Below are 18,628 nucleotides of genomic sequence, written 5' to 3'. Positions count from 1 at the left end.
AATAAAAGAGAATCGCTTTACGGTGTGTTTGGTTAAAAAAGACAAGTGGTTTTGTTACTTAAATACTTATTTTTCTGATGTTTATTTAGTTAACAAAAAATTTTGTCCCACGAACATTTATATATAATCTAGGCAAACAACTAAATAGTATGACTGTGAGGTGGTGGGGCAGTGGTGGTGGTGGTGGGGAGGGGGAAATTGGGGTTGGGATGTTGGCCTGACAACGTCACTGGAACAGCTACCACACATTTATCTATCACTTTCTTGATATATTATAAGAGAAGACAAAAGTGTGTTGAAGTAATTGCATGGTTTCCCTTCAAATGGGTTGGTATATAACTTTTGCCCTTCAAAATTAAACTTATGTTTAGCAGGACATAAGTTTCTTTAATAGAGCTGGCATAACTTGTGAATTTTATAATCCGTAACTTATGTCTCGAGAGGCATAAGCTCGATTTTGACAAAAATTAAAGCCACCACAAAATAGGGAAAAAATGCAAATGACATGACCCAAGTGTGCCTTGTATAGGGTTCTCCCATTACAAATCTCATTGTGCTAAGCTTACACTTACCTTCTTAGTAGACCTACCAAACACATAAAATGCACGACCTAATATTTAATTATCACTACAATTGAGCTCACATTTATAAACTATGATATCAGTCGAAATAATTAATATAAATAAAACATTTTATGTGATGTAAGTACATTTTTTCTAACATTACTGTCATCTTTAATCTTAATGAAGCTGTCAAATTTGAAATGTCCTACGTCTTTGGCGTTAATAGTCAATACTGTCGCGTAGCGGGCAACAGAGTCTGGAAATTGTGAGAACCATGACCCACCCCACAAGCCCCACACTCCAGTAGACTCTTCAACGCAGCAACAAATCACGCCATCTTCCTTGATCACATCAATTTCCTTAGAATATTCCAGCAAAATGCTAAAGTTGCTCATTACTCATCAGTCGGTAGTCAAATGTTCATCCTCAACTACTCTTTTTCCTTTGGATAACGTTTTGGTCGGTTTGAGGTAAATAAAATTATCTCCTTATCCTAACGCTATCATCCAAAATTAACCACACTTGTCAATTCTTCTTACCTTTCACACACAAGTGTAACTAATAACCAACTAACATAACAACTTCACAAAAAAAACGAAAATTAAATAGAACAAGTCAGGAAAAGTAGCTCAAAGCATACCTGTTTTTGCATTTTGTAGCCCGCGTAGTGAACACGCTTGATATGTGGGCCAAGGTGGGCCCATTATTTAACCTCCCTAACTACTGTGGGACCTGCCTCATTGAAGGACATTTCAATGGATAGCCCACACCGACGAGCAATGGCCTATGGGGCACACCACGTGGCAAGAATTAGCCACGTGGATGCATAATGGATGAGTTTACGCCTTAATTTTGATCCTAAACTGGTCCCTGGTCGGCGACGGTTACAGAGTCAAAACCCGTGTTGTGGGTTAAAGATTTTGTATTTTATTGTACGTAAGCAAAAAAGGAAATCTGTGTATATAAAATAAAAAGAAAAAGTAAAATTCACGCAAGCATATTATAAAATACTCCATAAGTTGACGTAAAATGAGATGTCCTGATTAAAATATAACCCCATATGTTTTACAAGGTCTTGATGTCATTACGTGGTTGTTGCTATTTTTAAACAAATATTTTCTCAATATGTAGGTTAGATCTTTTCATTTTCAGAAAAAAAAAAAAATAGATCTAGCATCGATTTGGTTCGAAGCAAAACAATGACTCTAATTATTTAAATAATCTAGCATTATAATTATATTATATTTTCATTAACTTTAATTTTGAAATTAGATATTGATTCTCGACAACATTGTCAAACACTGATTTATTCAGTAAAATGTATGTAATGGAAATATCATCAATGAGCTAAGAAATTAAGCAGAAAACCTAGTACTCCTAGGTAAAGAACTTTGGATCAACAATTTTTTACAAAAGAATGGTAAATGTTTGTGCAATTTCTATAATTCTATTTACTTTATAACATGCAATCCTATCATACTGTGTTTGTCCCTACCGATTTGACACTTGTTTTTAGAAGCATAAGAAGAAAAAAAAGTTTTTGTTTTACCCATATATACGCGTACCACTAATCAATAAGAGAAGTCTAACTTCACTATTTATAGTCTAGAAGTATCAATCAGATCCGTTATTCTTTCTTGCTCAATGTAATAGAATTTTAAAAATAATAATCTTGCACGTGTGGTGTAAACCGACTTATATGTTTGTATATGGAATTTTGGAATAACAATGTTCATTTATTGATAGATAACGAAATAATCAAAATCAAAATATATAAAAAGGAGATAATGCAAAAAAAAAACACTAATTCCTATTTATGATCAAATCCTGCGGCTTTCCAAGACTAAACTTGTAAAAGAATGTTATTCTACTATGTCGTCACTCGTCTCTTTTGAAAAGATAATCTTTTGCTGTGAATGTTCCTTAATATGTTCATTCCGAAAAAAGTATGGTTAAATTAAACAGACCTCTGATAGTGCAGGTTTGCAGCGTCGGTGGTCCCTTAATTCAAGGGAAAAAAAAAAAGGGTGGCAACGTCAGTTGATATTAGAGGGCCAAAAATCTATTATGGACTACTTTGCACAAGGGCACTAAGACAAAAAAAAAAAAAAAAAAAAAAAAAAAAAAAGGACTAAAAGCCTCATTTGTTTTATTAAAATTAAAACTGATTAATTAAAACTGAATCTATATATATATATTATGGACTACTTTGCACAAGGGCACTAAGAAAAAAAAAGGACTAAAAGCCTCATTTGTTTTTATTAAAATTAAAACTGAATCTATATATATATATATATATATATATATATATATATATATATATATATATATTTGAAAATTAAAATATATATTAAGATTAAGACATCTGAATTAAATATATATCCGAATTTTAAATTAAAATGTGTATTGAGATTAAAATATTTTAATCAAAATTCACATCTGATATTAAAATGTATATTAAGATTTGAATACTAGACAATTGAGATCGTTTGTTTTTGCAACAATTGAATATATTAAATTTATTTTTATCTCAACATTAAAAAATATAAAATCAAATAAAACACTAATTAAGCTGATATCATATCGATATTATGTTTTAAAGAAATAATGTGGTAGTAGTTGGTAGTGATGCTAATAGTGGTGGTGCTGACTACGGCGATAGTTGCTGGTGGTGATTATGGATCGTGCTAGTGACTAACAAGTAGTTAATATGGGTGATCGACGAGTGTAGTTGGTGGTTAATATGGGTGGTTGACGAGGATAACTGGTGGTTAATACGGGTGGTTGACGAGTATAATTGGTGGTTAATGCGTGGTGGTTGACGAGTGTACGTGTTGGTGGTTAATGCAGGTGGTTGACGAGGGTAGCTGGTGGTTAATGCGGGTGGTTGACGAGTGTAGTTACACTTAATGATTGAGACCTGAATGATTAAAATTAAGGTCTTCACTTTTACTTTAATATTTTTGTTAGTATCAGAGCCATTAGCAGGTTGTTTGGGTAAGCTTGTAAGGAACTAGCCTATAAACATTTTTAAACTTATTTACGCGTTTATTAAAGATCGAAACTGCTTATACACTAATAGTGTTACAGGACAAATTGATAAAAATCATAAGGTGGTCGCCCATTTACAACTTGTGTGCACTCTTACTTTAATCCAGTACTTTACTATTTTATCTTTAATATATTTTAAATTTTCAAAATTATGTTCCCAAAATAGCACTCCTAATTCCTTTCTCGTTCCATTTTTATCGCTTGTTCTTCTCCTAGTATATATACTTTTTAATTAATAATTTTTAAAAATAACTTTGAGAATATATTAATTAGTCATTTTAATAGAAATATTGCTTATTATCAATTTCATCACTTTTATTTTATACCCAAACATGCAAATGCTTATTTTAAAAAATAAATTTCAGCATTTAAAAGGCACTTATTAACACTTAATGTTTATCAGCTAAATTCAATCAGCTAATTAATTAATGAGCTCTAAAATTGATTATAGTGAATAGTTAAACTTTTGTAGCGAAAATTACGCAAATTGTTAGTAAGTAAAATTACAGTAATGATACATCGTAATATGACGCAATTACATACACATAACTTTTTATTTCAATGAAGCATTTAACCATATAATTTATAATTTGTAACGCTAGTAAATTATAGATAAAAAATAATTAGAAGATAAAGTGAAATTAAAAATGAAAGTTCCTACTATCAAAGTCTTTATGGAATTAGTAAAAATTATAATTTCTATTACAATTTCGTTCATTACTCAGTAGTGAATTTTAAAATTTGACGTACACTTCTTTCAAAACCTCTCAGGAAATGAGTACAATTGAAAAGTGAATATTAAAATGTACACGCTATTTTTCTTTTCTAAAATTTAATAACTTTAACATATAAAATTCTCCATTCTTAATTAGTTCAATTAGCCTTTTGATTATTTTACTTCCAAGTACTATATTACTTTACTTACGTTCTTCATATTACATGAACAATTACTTAACTCCTCTAGAATAATACAAAATAGTTTGGTATAACTATATAGGTATGTGGCAGGGAAAAAATATGTTGGTGGTGGTTTTTGATGCATGAATCATTGGGAAAATTTAGACGTTATAATTACGTATGTTTTCATAATAGGAAATTTATATCCACAATCAAGTTATATTAATTTTGTGTCAGATTTGATTTTATACCAGGTGTCCGTGTTTGATTTAAATGCATAGTAGATAGTGTTAAACATGTGTAGAATATTTACTCGTTAACAGATTAAGGATTTGATTTGAAACAGATTAATGTAGATGAAACTCATCATGATTACATGCAGAGTTTAAAGTAATTAACTTTATCGCAAATAAATGACTCAATCGAAAGTGAGATCCAGGTTTCTATTTTTGTGGGTAATTTAAGGAATTAAATAACGGTGGACCAAATGAAAGATTATTCTAGTTTTCTACTTTAATTAATTACTGTAGAAAAAGAAACAATAATTAATTACTCAAACCACCGCCCAGTTTCCAGATATCTCTCGAGCAACAGGTAACCGTCACTATTTGAGTGTTATTAAAAAAGGAAAAAAATTTAAGCCGTTGGATCTTACCTGATACAACACGTACAGTCCGATCTGTGTGGAGAAAAATATAATTTTCAAAATTTCAGGCCCCAACTGTGCTACTTCAAAGAAACAAGTGAGATAACGACACCGTATTTGCGGAGACACCATGCAATATGGTACTGTGACAATTTATATTTCACATATTTTTTGCTTCCACCAACGCCTATATAAACAACCTCAGAAACACTCAAAACCCATCAACAAACATCAGAAATCTTCTCTTCAACACACATAAAAACAATCTTTTGTTCAAAACTTTCAAGAGCTAGCTTCTTTTTTCTCATCTTAAATCCCTCAAAAATCCTCATTTCTAAGTTACAAAAATGGCACCCAATGTTTTTGGTCTTGCAACCAAGGCTACTAGTTTGGCCAAGGCAGCAAGTTTGCCAAGGCGTGCTTATGTGACGTTCTTGGCAGGCAACGGTGATTACTGGAAAGGTGTGGTTGGTTTGGTCAAGGGATTGAGAAAGGCAAAATCTGCTTATCCACTTGTTGTGGCTTGTTTGCCTGACGTCCCTGCGGAACATCGACGTATACTCATCAACCAAGGTTGCATCGTTCGAGAGATCGAGCCTGTTTACCCTCCAGAGAACCAAACTCAATTTGCTATGGCTTATTATGTCATCAACTATTCCAAACTCCGTATATGGGAGGTATGAGAATTATATTCTGTTATTTCGTCTGTCTCAGTTTATGTGATGCACTTTAATTTAGTGCTAAAATGTCTTTTTTAAACGAATGAATGCAGTTTGTGGAGTATAGCAAGATGATATACTTGGATGGGGATATCCAGGTGTTTGATAACATAGACCACCTCTTTGACTTGCCAGATGGCTATTTCTATGCGGTGATGGATTGTTTCTGTGAGAAAACTTGGAGTCACACCCCACAGTATAAGGTTGGGTACTGCCAACAGTGCCCAGATAAGGTCCAGTGGACTGAAGATTTGGGCCCTAAGCCACCTCTATACTTCAATGCTGGCATGTTTGTCTTTGAGCCAAGTCTCTCCACTTATGATGATCTCTTGAAGACCCTCAAAGTTACCCCTCCTACTCCATTTGCTGAGCAGGTAATTTATACTTGAATAATAGAACGAATCCAAAGATCTAGAGCAGTGCATTCAAGTTTTTGTTTGATCAGATCTCAAAAAAAAAAAAAAAAAAAAAAATCTGTCGGATAAGCTTTTCAAAAAATTATTTTGAAATAGTATCAAGTCGTGTTTAACTAACCATTTGGAAAAAATACTTTTGTCAATATTAAAGCAGCAATTTATACTTGATCAAAGTTTCAAAATTAATTCAAAAGAAATATTATTCTTTTCAGTTCTGAAAATAGTCTACCACCATCCATAAAACTTTTTTTTTTTGTCAAAATACTTTAACTCTCAAGTTTTTTTTTTCAAAACACTTTTAAATTTTTAAAGTTTGACCAAACAAGTTATATATGATACACTAATATATTTTAATTTTTTATATGTATATAGTTGGAGCTCAAAGCACACGAGTCTTCTATTTTTTTCCTTTCTAAAATGGTTTTGTCTTGGCAAAATTTTGCAGGATTTCTTGAACATGTTTTTCAAAGATGTCTACAAGCCAATTCCAAACAACTACAACTTGGTACTAGCTATGTTGTGGCGTCACCCAGAGAATGTGGACCTTAACAAGGTGAAAGTTGTTCACTATTGTGCTGCGGGGTCTAAGCCATGGAGGTATACTGGCAAAGAAGAAAACATGGATAGAGAAGACATTAAGATGCTGGTGAAGAACTGGTGGGATATTTACAATGACGAGTCATTGGATTACAAGAATGCCAACGTGGCTGCTGTTGATGGCGAAGCTGAAGCTAACAAATTTATGGTTGCAATTTCAGAGGCTGGTGTTCTGCACTATATTACTGCTCCATCAGCCGCTTAGATTATTAATAATTGCATGCTTTGTACTTGTTTTTAGTTTTTTTGTTCTTTCTGATTTTACTTTGATATGTATAGGGTCTTAAAGAAGCAAAATATACTAGTTTTACAGAGCGCTACTCTTAGATTACAAGAGATAGAGATTGTCTGTATAATATAACAGGCAATTTCAGTAGTTCTACAAGTTTCGAGTTCTGATTTCTTTTTCTCTTCTTTTGTTTTATGGATATTGGAAGAGTACATAAATGAAGTATGTATTTACGTTAATCTTGATCTTGAGTCCCGTTTCAGTGATGGCCTCGAATTTATGTTGTTTTGATATTATTACATCAGTTCATGTGACAAGCTAACTAGCTAGATGTGAAAGAGTTTAGAGGAAATAGTTGGATTTTTCCCTCTGGGAAAATTGCTTGTGTGCATATTTGGAACATGTCGGTGCTTGTAGATGATGACTACGTACTTTACTAAATTTGGAAAAGATTTGCTTCAATATTATGCTTGCAGATAAATCTTGTTCTTCGCGGAATATATATCTGTCATGGTTATGGATTCATTTTCATTTCTTAAACATGTTTGTCGTACTAGGCGAATTTTTGTTTTTTTGTTATTTTTTACTACACATGCGTTACACAAAATATTTACTGTACTTACGAAGCAACTGTTGTTTGCTTTTCTATTTGTTGATTCTTTACATTCCCTTTATATATTCTTCATGTAACAAGGCTTTTTCGCTCTACGTGGGTGTGGTGAAGTGATTTAATTCCAAGGTCTAAATACTTGTAACTTTTATCCCAGTGGATGCAAACTGATTCAGTTATTCTTCCGTTCGCTTGAAACAAAACCGAATGCTTGTCTTTCTAAGGATAATGATAAAATGCTATGAACTAGTACCTATCAAACACGGTGAAATGTAATTTATGGTACCCTTTGTTTTAAATATGTCAATGATCACCTCAATTTATATTGTTTTGAATTGGCTCAATTTGCTGAATACAACAATAAAAGCAATTGCTAATAGGAGATTATCTGCTATTTTATCGAGTACATGAGATCAATAAAAATTCGAATACCATAAAAAGGCAGATTGAGAATGAAATCCTTGAAGATGATATGTGGTATTGTTGCTCAGTTCTGTTTCCTCGGCAATTTTCATTCAGCTGATTTTGTTTGAAGATATTGTCAACAGTTTCACACCATTTGTGTGGTAGAAAGGTAATTAGAGAGGAGGTTGCGGTTCAAAAATAGAATCTAATAATTAAAAGCACAAAATGGTAGTTATGGAATATTTCATAAACTTAAATCATATAAAAAGGCAGTCTTGTTGCCAAAAGAAAATAACTAAAATAAATGAGGGTGAACATAATAACGGGAATAAGGTGTTAAATGGATGAGTTCATCTGAATTTAGGGTATTGTACTTTTGATACAGCCTTGTTGACGGGCGAAGCTTGAGGGGCATAAGAGGTTCATCCAAACATCCTTTTTCGATTTTTTATTTTTTTAATGTTATATATAAAGATGCTGAATCTTTTGGTGAAAATTCTGCTTCTCATGTGGATTTTTAAGTTCGTCTCTTCTCGATTGTATTCTAATGCTTGTCTTTTGTAGGATATTTTAGAGCATTTTAATAATAAAATAATACATTTGTTTGCGGCCTTTTCACTCCCACGTCCGAGGCAGAATATGGAATGGGGCCTTAAGTTTGGCTTTAACCACATTTGTAAGTGGTAATAATATGACCATTATTTTGTTTGTAACCTCCTATCATTATCACCCATATTCATCCTTTTAGTCTGGTAACTTATGTAACCTCTAAATTGTTAGTGGTAATAATATGACCATTATTTTGTTTGCAACCTCCTATCATTAATCACCCATATTCATCCTTTTGGTCTGGTAACTTATGTAACCTCTAAATTATAATTCTCAATTATCTACATACTTTATTACCCCATTCAATTCAAGGATGATTTTCCTAGCTATAAATAGTTAGTCATCCTTACTTTGTGGAGGGTAGAAAAAAAATGAAAGAAATATTGTGTTGTTGTGTGAGAACATGTTTTAAAGTGAGGTTAGTGTAGTGAAAGAGACAGTTCAGAGTAAGTCTCCAACTAATTCATGACAAAAGAGAGTAATTTTTTATGTTGAAGGAAGGTGTTCTTTTGGTGGAGCTTTGGACTCTTCAACTAGTCCGGAGTTGTTTGAGTCACATGATGTTGACGGGCTGTTGTATCCTGGAGGGGACAAGTCAGAGTATTATTGCTGGACCCGTGAAGATTATATCGTAGTGGACTTGAATCTCCTTAAAAAGAGCGAGATATCCGCACCTGAGCCTGAAGAATATTTATTTACTTTGTTCTTCATTTTATTTGTCAACAGTAATTTATTGTAATTTGTGGTATATTCACCAACACCTTTATTACGAGGCAAGTCCTATGGTGTCCTATTCACAACTATCCTTCATGTCCCCCGGCTTATTAACTTGTCAGTAGGCACTAGGCACAAGGTGTAATCATAATTTAATTTATATGAGACCAACAGACAAGATGTAAAATGCAAAATAATGACAGTGAGAGGTACAGTTTTGAGAAGAAATTGTGCTTTTGTACTCCTTAATTATTGTCAGTTACTATATGAATAATAATCTATGTTCTGTATGTTTTTTTGTACCCACACTACACTGTAAATTATCAATATTAGTCGTCATTGATCGAGTTTCGAATCACGTATAGGAGATAACCGACAATAAAACCAGCAGCACCAACAACAGCTACAATCTGAACCCAAAAGTGAGCTATAAATGCCTTCATGACTATGGCATCCCACAGCCAGAACCAGAAAATGGAAAAACAGAATCCTAGTACTGCACCCACTGCTACTTGGCTTAACGTGTGAAGTCCTTGTGAAACCCGTAGCCATGACTGCAAAGTGTAAGGAAAAAACACATATATTATTTTCAACATGAAAGCACTTGATAAAACTAACAAAATAAAACACTTACGAAGTATGAGCACATCGCAAAGATAAGCGCACTACTGACTGCAGTTATTCCATTCAACCCGAAATACTCTTTCACTGTGTCAAACAATAAGAAAAATGAGAACTAAACATGGATTATCTAAGTAATTCCTCAGGAAACGCCAGAAGAGATAATAAGAAAATTCAAAGTAGAACATGGCTTAAACGACGGATCTATGTACCAAAAACCAGAGCATTTGAGGAAATGAATACACGAGGTAAAACGGTGCTGGTTATATATGCACCAAAAAATAATCCTAGTACATGAATTCCACAGGATTTATACGATCAATTAGAATATAAGGATGAAGAATCGTCAAAAACCAAGTCAATTTCTGCATTTGTTCAATTATTATGAGAAGCTTACTTGAGATGATACAGAATGCCATAGTGTAGAAGATCGACTGCGCATGTGAAGAAGGCATCCCAGGGTCTGATCTTAATGTTGGAACAGGGCGTTCGTGGTTAAGTATCCCCTTCAGTGCAGTTGAGAGAAGATCATTGAGAGCACCACCTGATGTAACCCATAGTACTTCCATATCATGCCTCCAGAGGAAGATAATACCGAAAACTGCAGCCATCAGCCACTTACTCTGTACATTATTAGGACTACTAATCATTAAAACTCTTAACAATACCAAGCCTCAAAGCAGCAATTTTGAGAGCTACAAATAGCTAGCTAAGACACTTGGCTGAGAAATTTGATCAAATAATGAACAAAGAGTTGCAAAACATTCAGGTCTGCTGGACCAACATGATAATGTGAGGGGAAATTTCCCAAACTGAGATTGATACCAAAGGTGTTGAATAGTAACATGTACAGTTCAAGCTTTTCAGTTTAGATATATATATATTTATACGACAAATTACATTCTTTATGGCAGGTAACATTCAGAACAATGTGCACATTAAATTGCCTGTTGAACCTGATAAGAAGAAAATAGAACTAGCAGTCTTTCACTCTTTTGAGAACCAGGGACTTGTAGTGAGAACAAATTATGATATTACTGCAAATGCAAGACCTATTCAGGGTCAATCTCCAATGTAAAGAGTTCACATTACAAAAATTGAAAATTTACAACAAACAATTAGAAAATTGCTGCAACATATCTTATTGTTGAAAATTCAAGTTTAAGCTTTGAGCGGGCAAGCGGCAAGCCAAAACAATCTATCTATCTAATCTAACTATATAATAAAGGTAGGGTTAGGAGAGGGGATGTGGCATGCCTCTAAAGCCAAGAATGATATTTATCATTTTTCTCAAATTTTTGACATTTTTCTTAATTTTTCCTCACTTGTGTTTTATTAAAAATCCCAAGCATCATTTCATTATTAATCCTCTTATTACACCTCTTAATTTACGCCTCTATTCCTCTTGTTTCAACATTAAGAGTCGTGACTTTTCATTTGTGTCTCTTGGGCTAACGGATGTTCTGGCATCAATATATGCTCTCTCTCAACCTCAGCGTCCATGAACAGTACAGGTATGTTCCTCTTTTTCTTCTTCCCCTTTAAACTTTTTTATTTTATCCCCCCTTAGTTCTGTTCTTCTTTTCTTTTCCAACTCCTTACTTTTGTTTCATTTTTAAATATAGTGCTTAATCTGGAATGCGTCTGTGTCTGTTATTATATCCTTTATAGTTATAACCTTTTTTTACAACAATGTCGTAATAGTAAAATTATATGCGATCCCTCCTTCTTCTTCTTTTTATTTTTTTACTTTTATGTGTTGCTGTTGTAAATGAAAAACTAATGAAAACATTATAGTTTTTTTTTTTTGAGTTATTTTATCGCGTGAATGATTAGTTTACAAGAATCAAGAAATTTCTCCTCTACGCCCGTAGATTGTAGACATTTTGATGCGCATGCATATGGTTTCGATAAGAGAGGCACCACTACTAACTTTTTAAATTTTCTCCATGCTGAAGAACAAATTTTATTGCCTAGAATTTTTTTGTACTATAGTAATAACATAAAAGAAATATATATGGTGAACTTGTGTCATAAGTTTTCTCTTATTTTATTACTGTCACTTAAATATTTTTCTATTATATATAAGTGTGGAAGAGGGACCAACACAGCATTGACCGAAATCGAAATAGCCGAATCGAAGAACCAAATGCCCACCGAAATTTAATACATTACCTAAAAAAATTAAAATAGTCCAGGCCCATTAAGTTAAGCCCAAAAAAATCCCAATTGTAACAAGCCCTCTTTTGCTTTTGTGTCCCTAATTTTCCACTTCAGTTGAGAAAATCAAATATCCTTAACAAAGGAAGGTGACTAGGATGTGTCTTTAGGATTAATGTATGACCTTTATGTGTTTTTTAATTATTCTTACGGTATATATATAGCACCTAGTAATCCTATATCATGGTTATGATTTTTTGTTCTTGTTTATGCTGTTTGTTTGATTTTGATTTCAATTTATCAGTTTTATGTTTTATTGCTTTTGAGAATATGAATCAGTGTAAATGGAATCGCTTCTAATATCATATCAAAAAAATCGAATTGAAAAAAACAAAACCAAACCGAACAGAACTTCAAAAAACCGAAACCGAAAGAACCGAACCGAACTAGTTTGGTTCGGTGTTCGGTGTCCATCTTCAAAAAATCAAAACCGAAATAACCGAACCGAAATTTGATAAAACCGAACTTATGAACCGAACGCCACCCCTCCTTCTACCAAAAGCTTTATAAATTGTACACGCAATGAATGCTTGTACCAAAAACTATATAACTTGTACACTTTAACCAATTACTTTTTTATCCCACATGGACATATGTCATAGTACTTAATATTTATTCGCTTCTCATCTACAGACGTATGCACTTCACTTTTAATTCTCCGACACATTTATTTCCTCCGTGCACTTTTTACTTGTTCGCTTTTGACTTTTCATATTCTTGCTGAATATTTATTCTCTTCTCATGTATTGACGTATGCAGTTCAATTTTAATTCTCCTACACAAATTTATTTCCTCCGTACGCTTTTACTTATTCACCTTTTACTTTTCACGTTCTTTAAGAATTAATAAATCTCGCGTGGACATATGTCATAGTACTGAATATTTATTCTCTTCTTATGTATACACGTATGCACTTCAATTTTAATTTTTTGACACATATTCATTTCCTCTGTGCACTTTTACTTGTTCACTTTTGACTTTTCACGTTCTTACTGAATATTTATTCTCTTCTCATGTATACATGTATGCGCTTCAATTTTAATTCTCTGACACATATTTATTTCCTCCGTGCACTTTTACTTGTTCACTTTTGACTTTTCATGTTCTTTAAGAATTAATAAATGAAGTACTCCTCCGTTCCATATTACTTTCCACATTACTTGAATTTTGTCATTCTTTAAGAATTAATAAATAATCTCCTTCATCCATATTATTTAGCCAGCATTACTATACTTGACTTTTTACGTTATTTAAGAATTAATAAATGAACTACTCCCTTCGTCCCATATTACTTGGCCACATTACTAAAAATATATGTCTATTTTTCTATTCTATATTTTGCTTATTATAATATATAAACGGCTAAGGTGGACGAACACAGCAACAATATATTGTACAAAAAGCAACTGAAATTGTACTCTAAGCAGAGACTAACATTTGTACATTTCAGAAGTTGAACATTAATTCTACCTCCTGCGTGTTTACTTTTTAAGTCACTACAGGTCCACGGTGTCTTAATTGGTCCTTTCATTTTCTTCATTTGGCATATACTACCTCTATCTCAATTTAAGTGTCTACGTTTGACTAGACACGGAGTTTGAAAAATAAAGATAGACTTTCAAACCTTGTGGTTCTAAATTAAAAATATGTATAATATAATAAAATATCCTTTGAATCTTGTGATTACAAACTTGACATGTAGGATATTTGAATTGTCAACTTACTAAATATAAAAAGAGACGGACATAGCCAAAATAAGACATTTTTTTTTTATTTAACAACAAACGTCCAAGGTGGACGGACACAACAACAATAAGTTGTACAAAAAAGCCACTGAAATTGTACTCTACACCGGGACTAACATGTGTACATTTTGAGAAGTTTAACATTAATACTACCACTTGTGTGTTTACTTTTTAAGTTCCCCACGTGTCCGCGGTGTCTCAATTGTCCTTTTATTTCCTTCATTTGGCATGTACTCCCTCTATCTCAATTTAAGTGTCTACGTTTGACTAGACACGTAGTCTAAGAAATAAAGATAGACTTTTGAATCTTGTGATTCTAAGATTAAAATGTGTATATTATAATAAGATATCCTTTGAATCTTGTGATCATAAACTTGACATATAGGATATTTGAATTGTCAACTTACTAAATATAAAAAGAGGCGGACATAACCAAAATAAGACAAATTTTAACAACAATTGAGAAGTTAAGGGGAAAAGAAAAAAAATATAGAGACTCACCAAGGAGAATCGTATTATCCTTTGTAAAATACACAAACCATAAAATTAACTAAATCAGAAGAACCCAATTAATCGTACGGACCGATGCGTAAGTATCTACGGCATAGTTTGCTAGTTGTTCTCTATTACTAAGCAAACAAATGTTATGTAAATTGAAGTTGTCCCTGCTTGCAATTTAATTGAATTATAACATCATAAGTATGATGTTTTTGGTTAAACATAATTTGCTCCACACTAAGTATGAAAGAAAAAGAATAACAAGTCATAAAGTATTTAGTTAGATACATTTTATACGCTCCGCCTCAGAATCTTAGTTGTAGCCTCATTTTTTGACTAATGTATTAATTCTTTTATGAATTAAGACAAGTAAGTTGCACATTCTCTCATTTTCATTTTGGAGTAGTACATATTATAATTTTTGGGTGATTCGAAATTTAATGATATTCGAATATTAGGGAAAAATTAGTTTGTAAATTTAATGACACTCTATATGATCGCACAAAGTGCGGATATATTATTGTGTAAATTTTTGTTCAAATAAAAAGAACAAAAAGAAACCTCCTCTATTTATGTTTTTCTTTTCTTTTTTCAGACTCTCTTTTCTTTTTAGGGCTTGCTATTTGGATCTCTTTCCTTTTCTTTCGTTATTTTCTATTTATAGGATCGGTGATGGTAAGTTGGTAATATTGAGGTAGAAAGAAACAATTTTTCTTTTTCTAATTTTAAAGAGAATTAGGAGCAAAACTTGAAGTTTGTAGATATGAAAAGGGGAGCTGATTTTTAGATTTCTTGGATTGACAAGAAAATTAAGGGAAAAAAAGTCATCAAAGATTGTGGTAGACTGGTAAGTATTCATCCTCCTTAATCAAAGATCTCAAGTTTGAGCATTAAAAACGAATTGTCGCCTTTGGTGATGAGGAGTACTTTCTCCGTGCAAATTCGAACGACTAGGAAATTAAAAACCAAAAAAAAAAAGAGAGAGAGAAAAGAAAGTAGAAGAAAATCTCTACTATATTAGAAATGGGAGTTGGAGGACCAACAGGGACGAACACACAGGGGTATAAAGGTAAAAAAAAAAAATTAAGGACAATAATGGAGAATCGAGGGAAGTGACGAGTTTTAATTTCTAAGTAGGACCTAATTATTTAACTAGGGAAGAAAATTTAGAAAAATCAAAATTTTACCATCGAATCATAGGAACAAATAGATCTAGTGTATATTGGGCTGAGAGAATCATGTATTAACAACCTACATAAATTTCAAAGTGAAATTTCCTTATTTTTTCCCCTTAGTATTTAAAATATAAGTTTGAAAATACAATCTAAGCACTAATTCTATATTTCGAAAAATTGTACATATATTTTTATGATTTCATCAATATACGTAGTTAGCTGTTAATATTATATGCATATGCGTTTTTTTATTTTTTTTATATATATATAGTCAGCTGTTAATATTATATGCATGGTGCATACGCGTTTTTTTTTTTTTTTTTACTTACTCTTTGTCTCCGATTGTATTCACAGCAAAGTTATCTCTAAATTATTTGTATCACCGCGCGAAGCGCGAACAGATTGACTAGAGCAAAAAGAAAACTGACTACCTTGTAGCTATATCTTAGCTCTAAGTCAACTTTTACATAATACTTCAGTCTTTTCAGCTATTTTCTCTGTTTCAATTTATGTGAACCCATTTGACTAGGCACGACATTTAAGAAAGAGTGAAGACTTTTAAAACTTGTGGTTCAAAATAAATCTTGAATATTTATGTGGCTGTAAATTATTTCATAAAGTGAATCTATTTCCAAATTAGAAAAGGAGTCATTTATTTTGACACGGATTAAAAAAAAATAGGTTCACATAAATTGAAAGAGAGGGAGTATTATTTACGTAAACCCAATAATCTAGCTAAAAATTATTCCCCTGGCAAAAAGATTTCCATTCCGATTTTCCACTTGAAATTGCTTCTTTCAGTTTGGGTGCTTACATATAGCAAAAATTTACAATTCTAAAACTTATTTGCAGGCAAGAAAAATTCAAAGAGCCCCTTTCTTTTTATGGAGGAGACCTACAGAAACATGAATAACTGCTAAAACAAAAAAGGTCAAAAGTTGACTAACCAGGCTGTTGAGAATAGTCTGAATTCCACCAGAAGAAAAATTCATGGACCCATCAATGAGACCTTCTTGTTCTAAACCTCCATGACTGATACCTTCATCGCCGGTGGCAGCTCGATTCTTCATGGAATCCATAATAAGGGGAATTGCGTATCGTGTAGAATGAGAGATGGATTTTTTGCAGAAAAATTTGCTATGGAAATCCAATTTTAAGGTGGAACATCTATTAAGTCTAGGAAATTGACGGTGGGAAACTTGTAGTGGTCGATGTACAAAGGTTGTTGTAGAAGACATTTTGGTAGCTGCACTTCAATGCTTTTCTGGTTTTTAGTTAATTAGGAGACAAATACATCTTCACAAAAGAGCAGAGATATGTAATTTGAAGAACAAGGTGTATCAAGTGGAAGTTCTTTTTTTTTTTTTTAAAAAAAAAAAAAAAACAGCCCTCTAATATGCGTAGCTAGGCGGCTCCATTAATTAAATTAAGTTAGCCTCATATGGATTCATTGAAAGAGGAATATCTTTCCATACTTGAATCAGAAATACTCCCTCTGTTTTAGTTTATGCGAACCTTTTTGGAATATGAGGATCAAACTTTATAACTTTGATCTTATATTTTGATATAGATTTTTCAAATTTATAAAAATAAAATTTATATATTTAGAAATTACATTAAAAGTATTATAAGTCATGATCATTTATAATGAAAATACTTTAGAAAAAATATAAAGAAAACATAATCAAAGAATCACTTTGTAGATTCTCAAATAGTAAAAGGTTCACGTAAATTGAAAGAGTGACGGAGTATCAAATTAGTGAAAGCGAAATCCTATATATCCCCCTACAACTGTTCGTAAGTAGAAGTTATTTTAGTTCGGCAATTTGTCTATAAAATTGAGTGTTCAAGGTTGTACAATTTTGACTTTAGTGGCGGTCTTAATTTGCGCAAGATAACAAGTTTAGCATCTGATTTGCTAACTGGATCTTAAGTTGTAGGATTCCGTTATAACGGGATCTTAACGTTTATGATTATAAATATTTAAACTAACTTAATTTAACTTTTAAATTTAAATTTTTTTATTCACACGCTTTTAGAATAGAACTTCCCTCGACCTTCTTAATGCGAGATGACGTGCAAAGTTCTAATTTGAATCACTACTTTAATATTTTCTTGTATTATTAGTAATTAGTAATCATATTATAGTAAAAGTGGAAATTGGAAAGCAACAAAGTTAAAAGTTAGATTATTAAAACAATCCTATAGAGTTAGTGACTATAATACCCTTTGAAAAATAGATATACTACCTTTTTCATGAAACCAGTACCGCAGTACGTTAACTTTATCTTTGATGCTACAGAAAATAATAATTTTTAAGAGTTACCTAATAATTAGTGCACTAAATTCAATCAACTGAAAAATAAATATATGGGCCATATTCATCTACTTAATTCCTCTACTTGGTAGAAAATCTAAAGACAGACGTTTGGACTTTGGAGTGGATTCTTTGTCCCTTCACTTTCTTCAGTTTAATTCCCTTTAAATTCTTTACATAAAGTTTAAGTTACAATTCACCAACTTAATTAATTGTCTTTCTCCTATTTAAGACTGACATTTACAAAAAATTTACATAAATCTTCAATTACAAAAGAGATGTTTTGGTGATTTCCCTGGAAAAGAGAAGACGAGAGGTTAGTTTCATTTCATTTTGCCTAAAGTCTCTTAGAGTGCGAGTTCTTTATATATTTATTCACAAGAGATCGAGAAATTTAAATGTAAGAAAATTAAATGTAAAAAGATCAAATATTTATCTTATGGTTGTTAAATTAAATGTAAAAATATCAAATATTTATCTTATGGTTGTTTTTCTTTCATAATATCTATTGTTTCTTTGCCTATAATATCATACGGATTTTAGTGCTATTTATATATTTCCGACAAGTTATGACGATGTCTGTTTCAACAGGATTG

The 18,628-nt window shown here is 32.1% G+C and overlaps 2 protein-coding genes across 2 annotated transcripts; one reads left to right on the top strand and one right to left on the bottom strand.

Moving 5' to 3' along the window:
- The first annotated feature begins 5,355 nt into the window (after nt 1-5,355).
- Nucleotides 5,356-7,359, top strand: LOC132046529 (galactinol synthase 2). The gene is made up of 3 exons (XM_059437180.1): nt 5,356-5,834; nt 5,930-6,250; nt 6,738-7,359. The coding sequence occupies exons 1-3, from the start codon at nt 5,505-5,507 to the stop codon at nt 7,092-7,094; spliced, it is 1,008 nt and encodes a 335-aa protein (XP_059293163.1). The 5' UTR covers nt 5,356-5,504; the 3' UTR covers nt 7,095-7,359.
- Nucleotides 7,360-9,671: 2,312 nt separating this feature from the next.
- LOC132046528 (lipid phosphate phosphatase epsilon 1, chloroplastic-like) lies at nt 9,672-17,113 on the bottom strand. Its single transcript, XM_059437179.1, has 4 exons — nt 16,663-17,113; nt 10,475-10,700; nt 10,091-10,164; nt 9,672-10,010 (listed from the first exon to the last, which is right to left on the bottom strand). Exons 1-4 carry the CDS (start codon nt 16,951-16,953, stop codon nt 9,786-9,788), a joined length of 816 nt encoding a protein of 271 aa, XP_059293162.1. The 5' UTR covers nt 16,954-17,113; the 3' UTR covers nt 9,672-9,785.
- Nucleotides 17,114-18,628: the final 1,515 nt, after the last annotated feature.

This window comes from Lycium ferocissimum, chromosome 2 (assembly GCF_029784015.1).
Source record: "Lycium ferocissimum isolate CSIRO_LF1 chromosome 2, AGI_CSIRO_Lferr_CH_V1, whole genome shotgun sequence".
Classification (NCBI taxonomy): domain Eukaryota; kingdom Viridiplantae; phylum Streptophyta; class Magnoliopsida; order Solanales; family Solanaceae; genus Lycium; species Lycium ferocissimum.
Note: the sequence above shows the minus strand (reverse complement) of the source record. Positions and strands in the feature narration are given on the sequence as shown.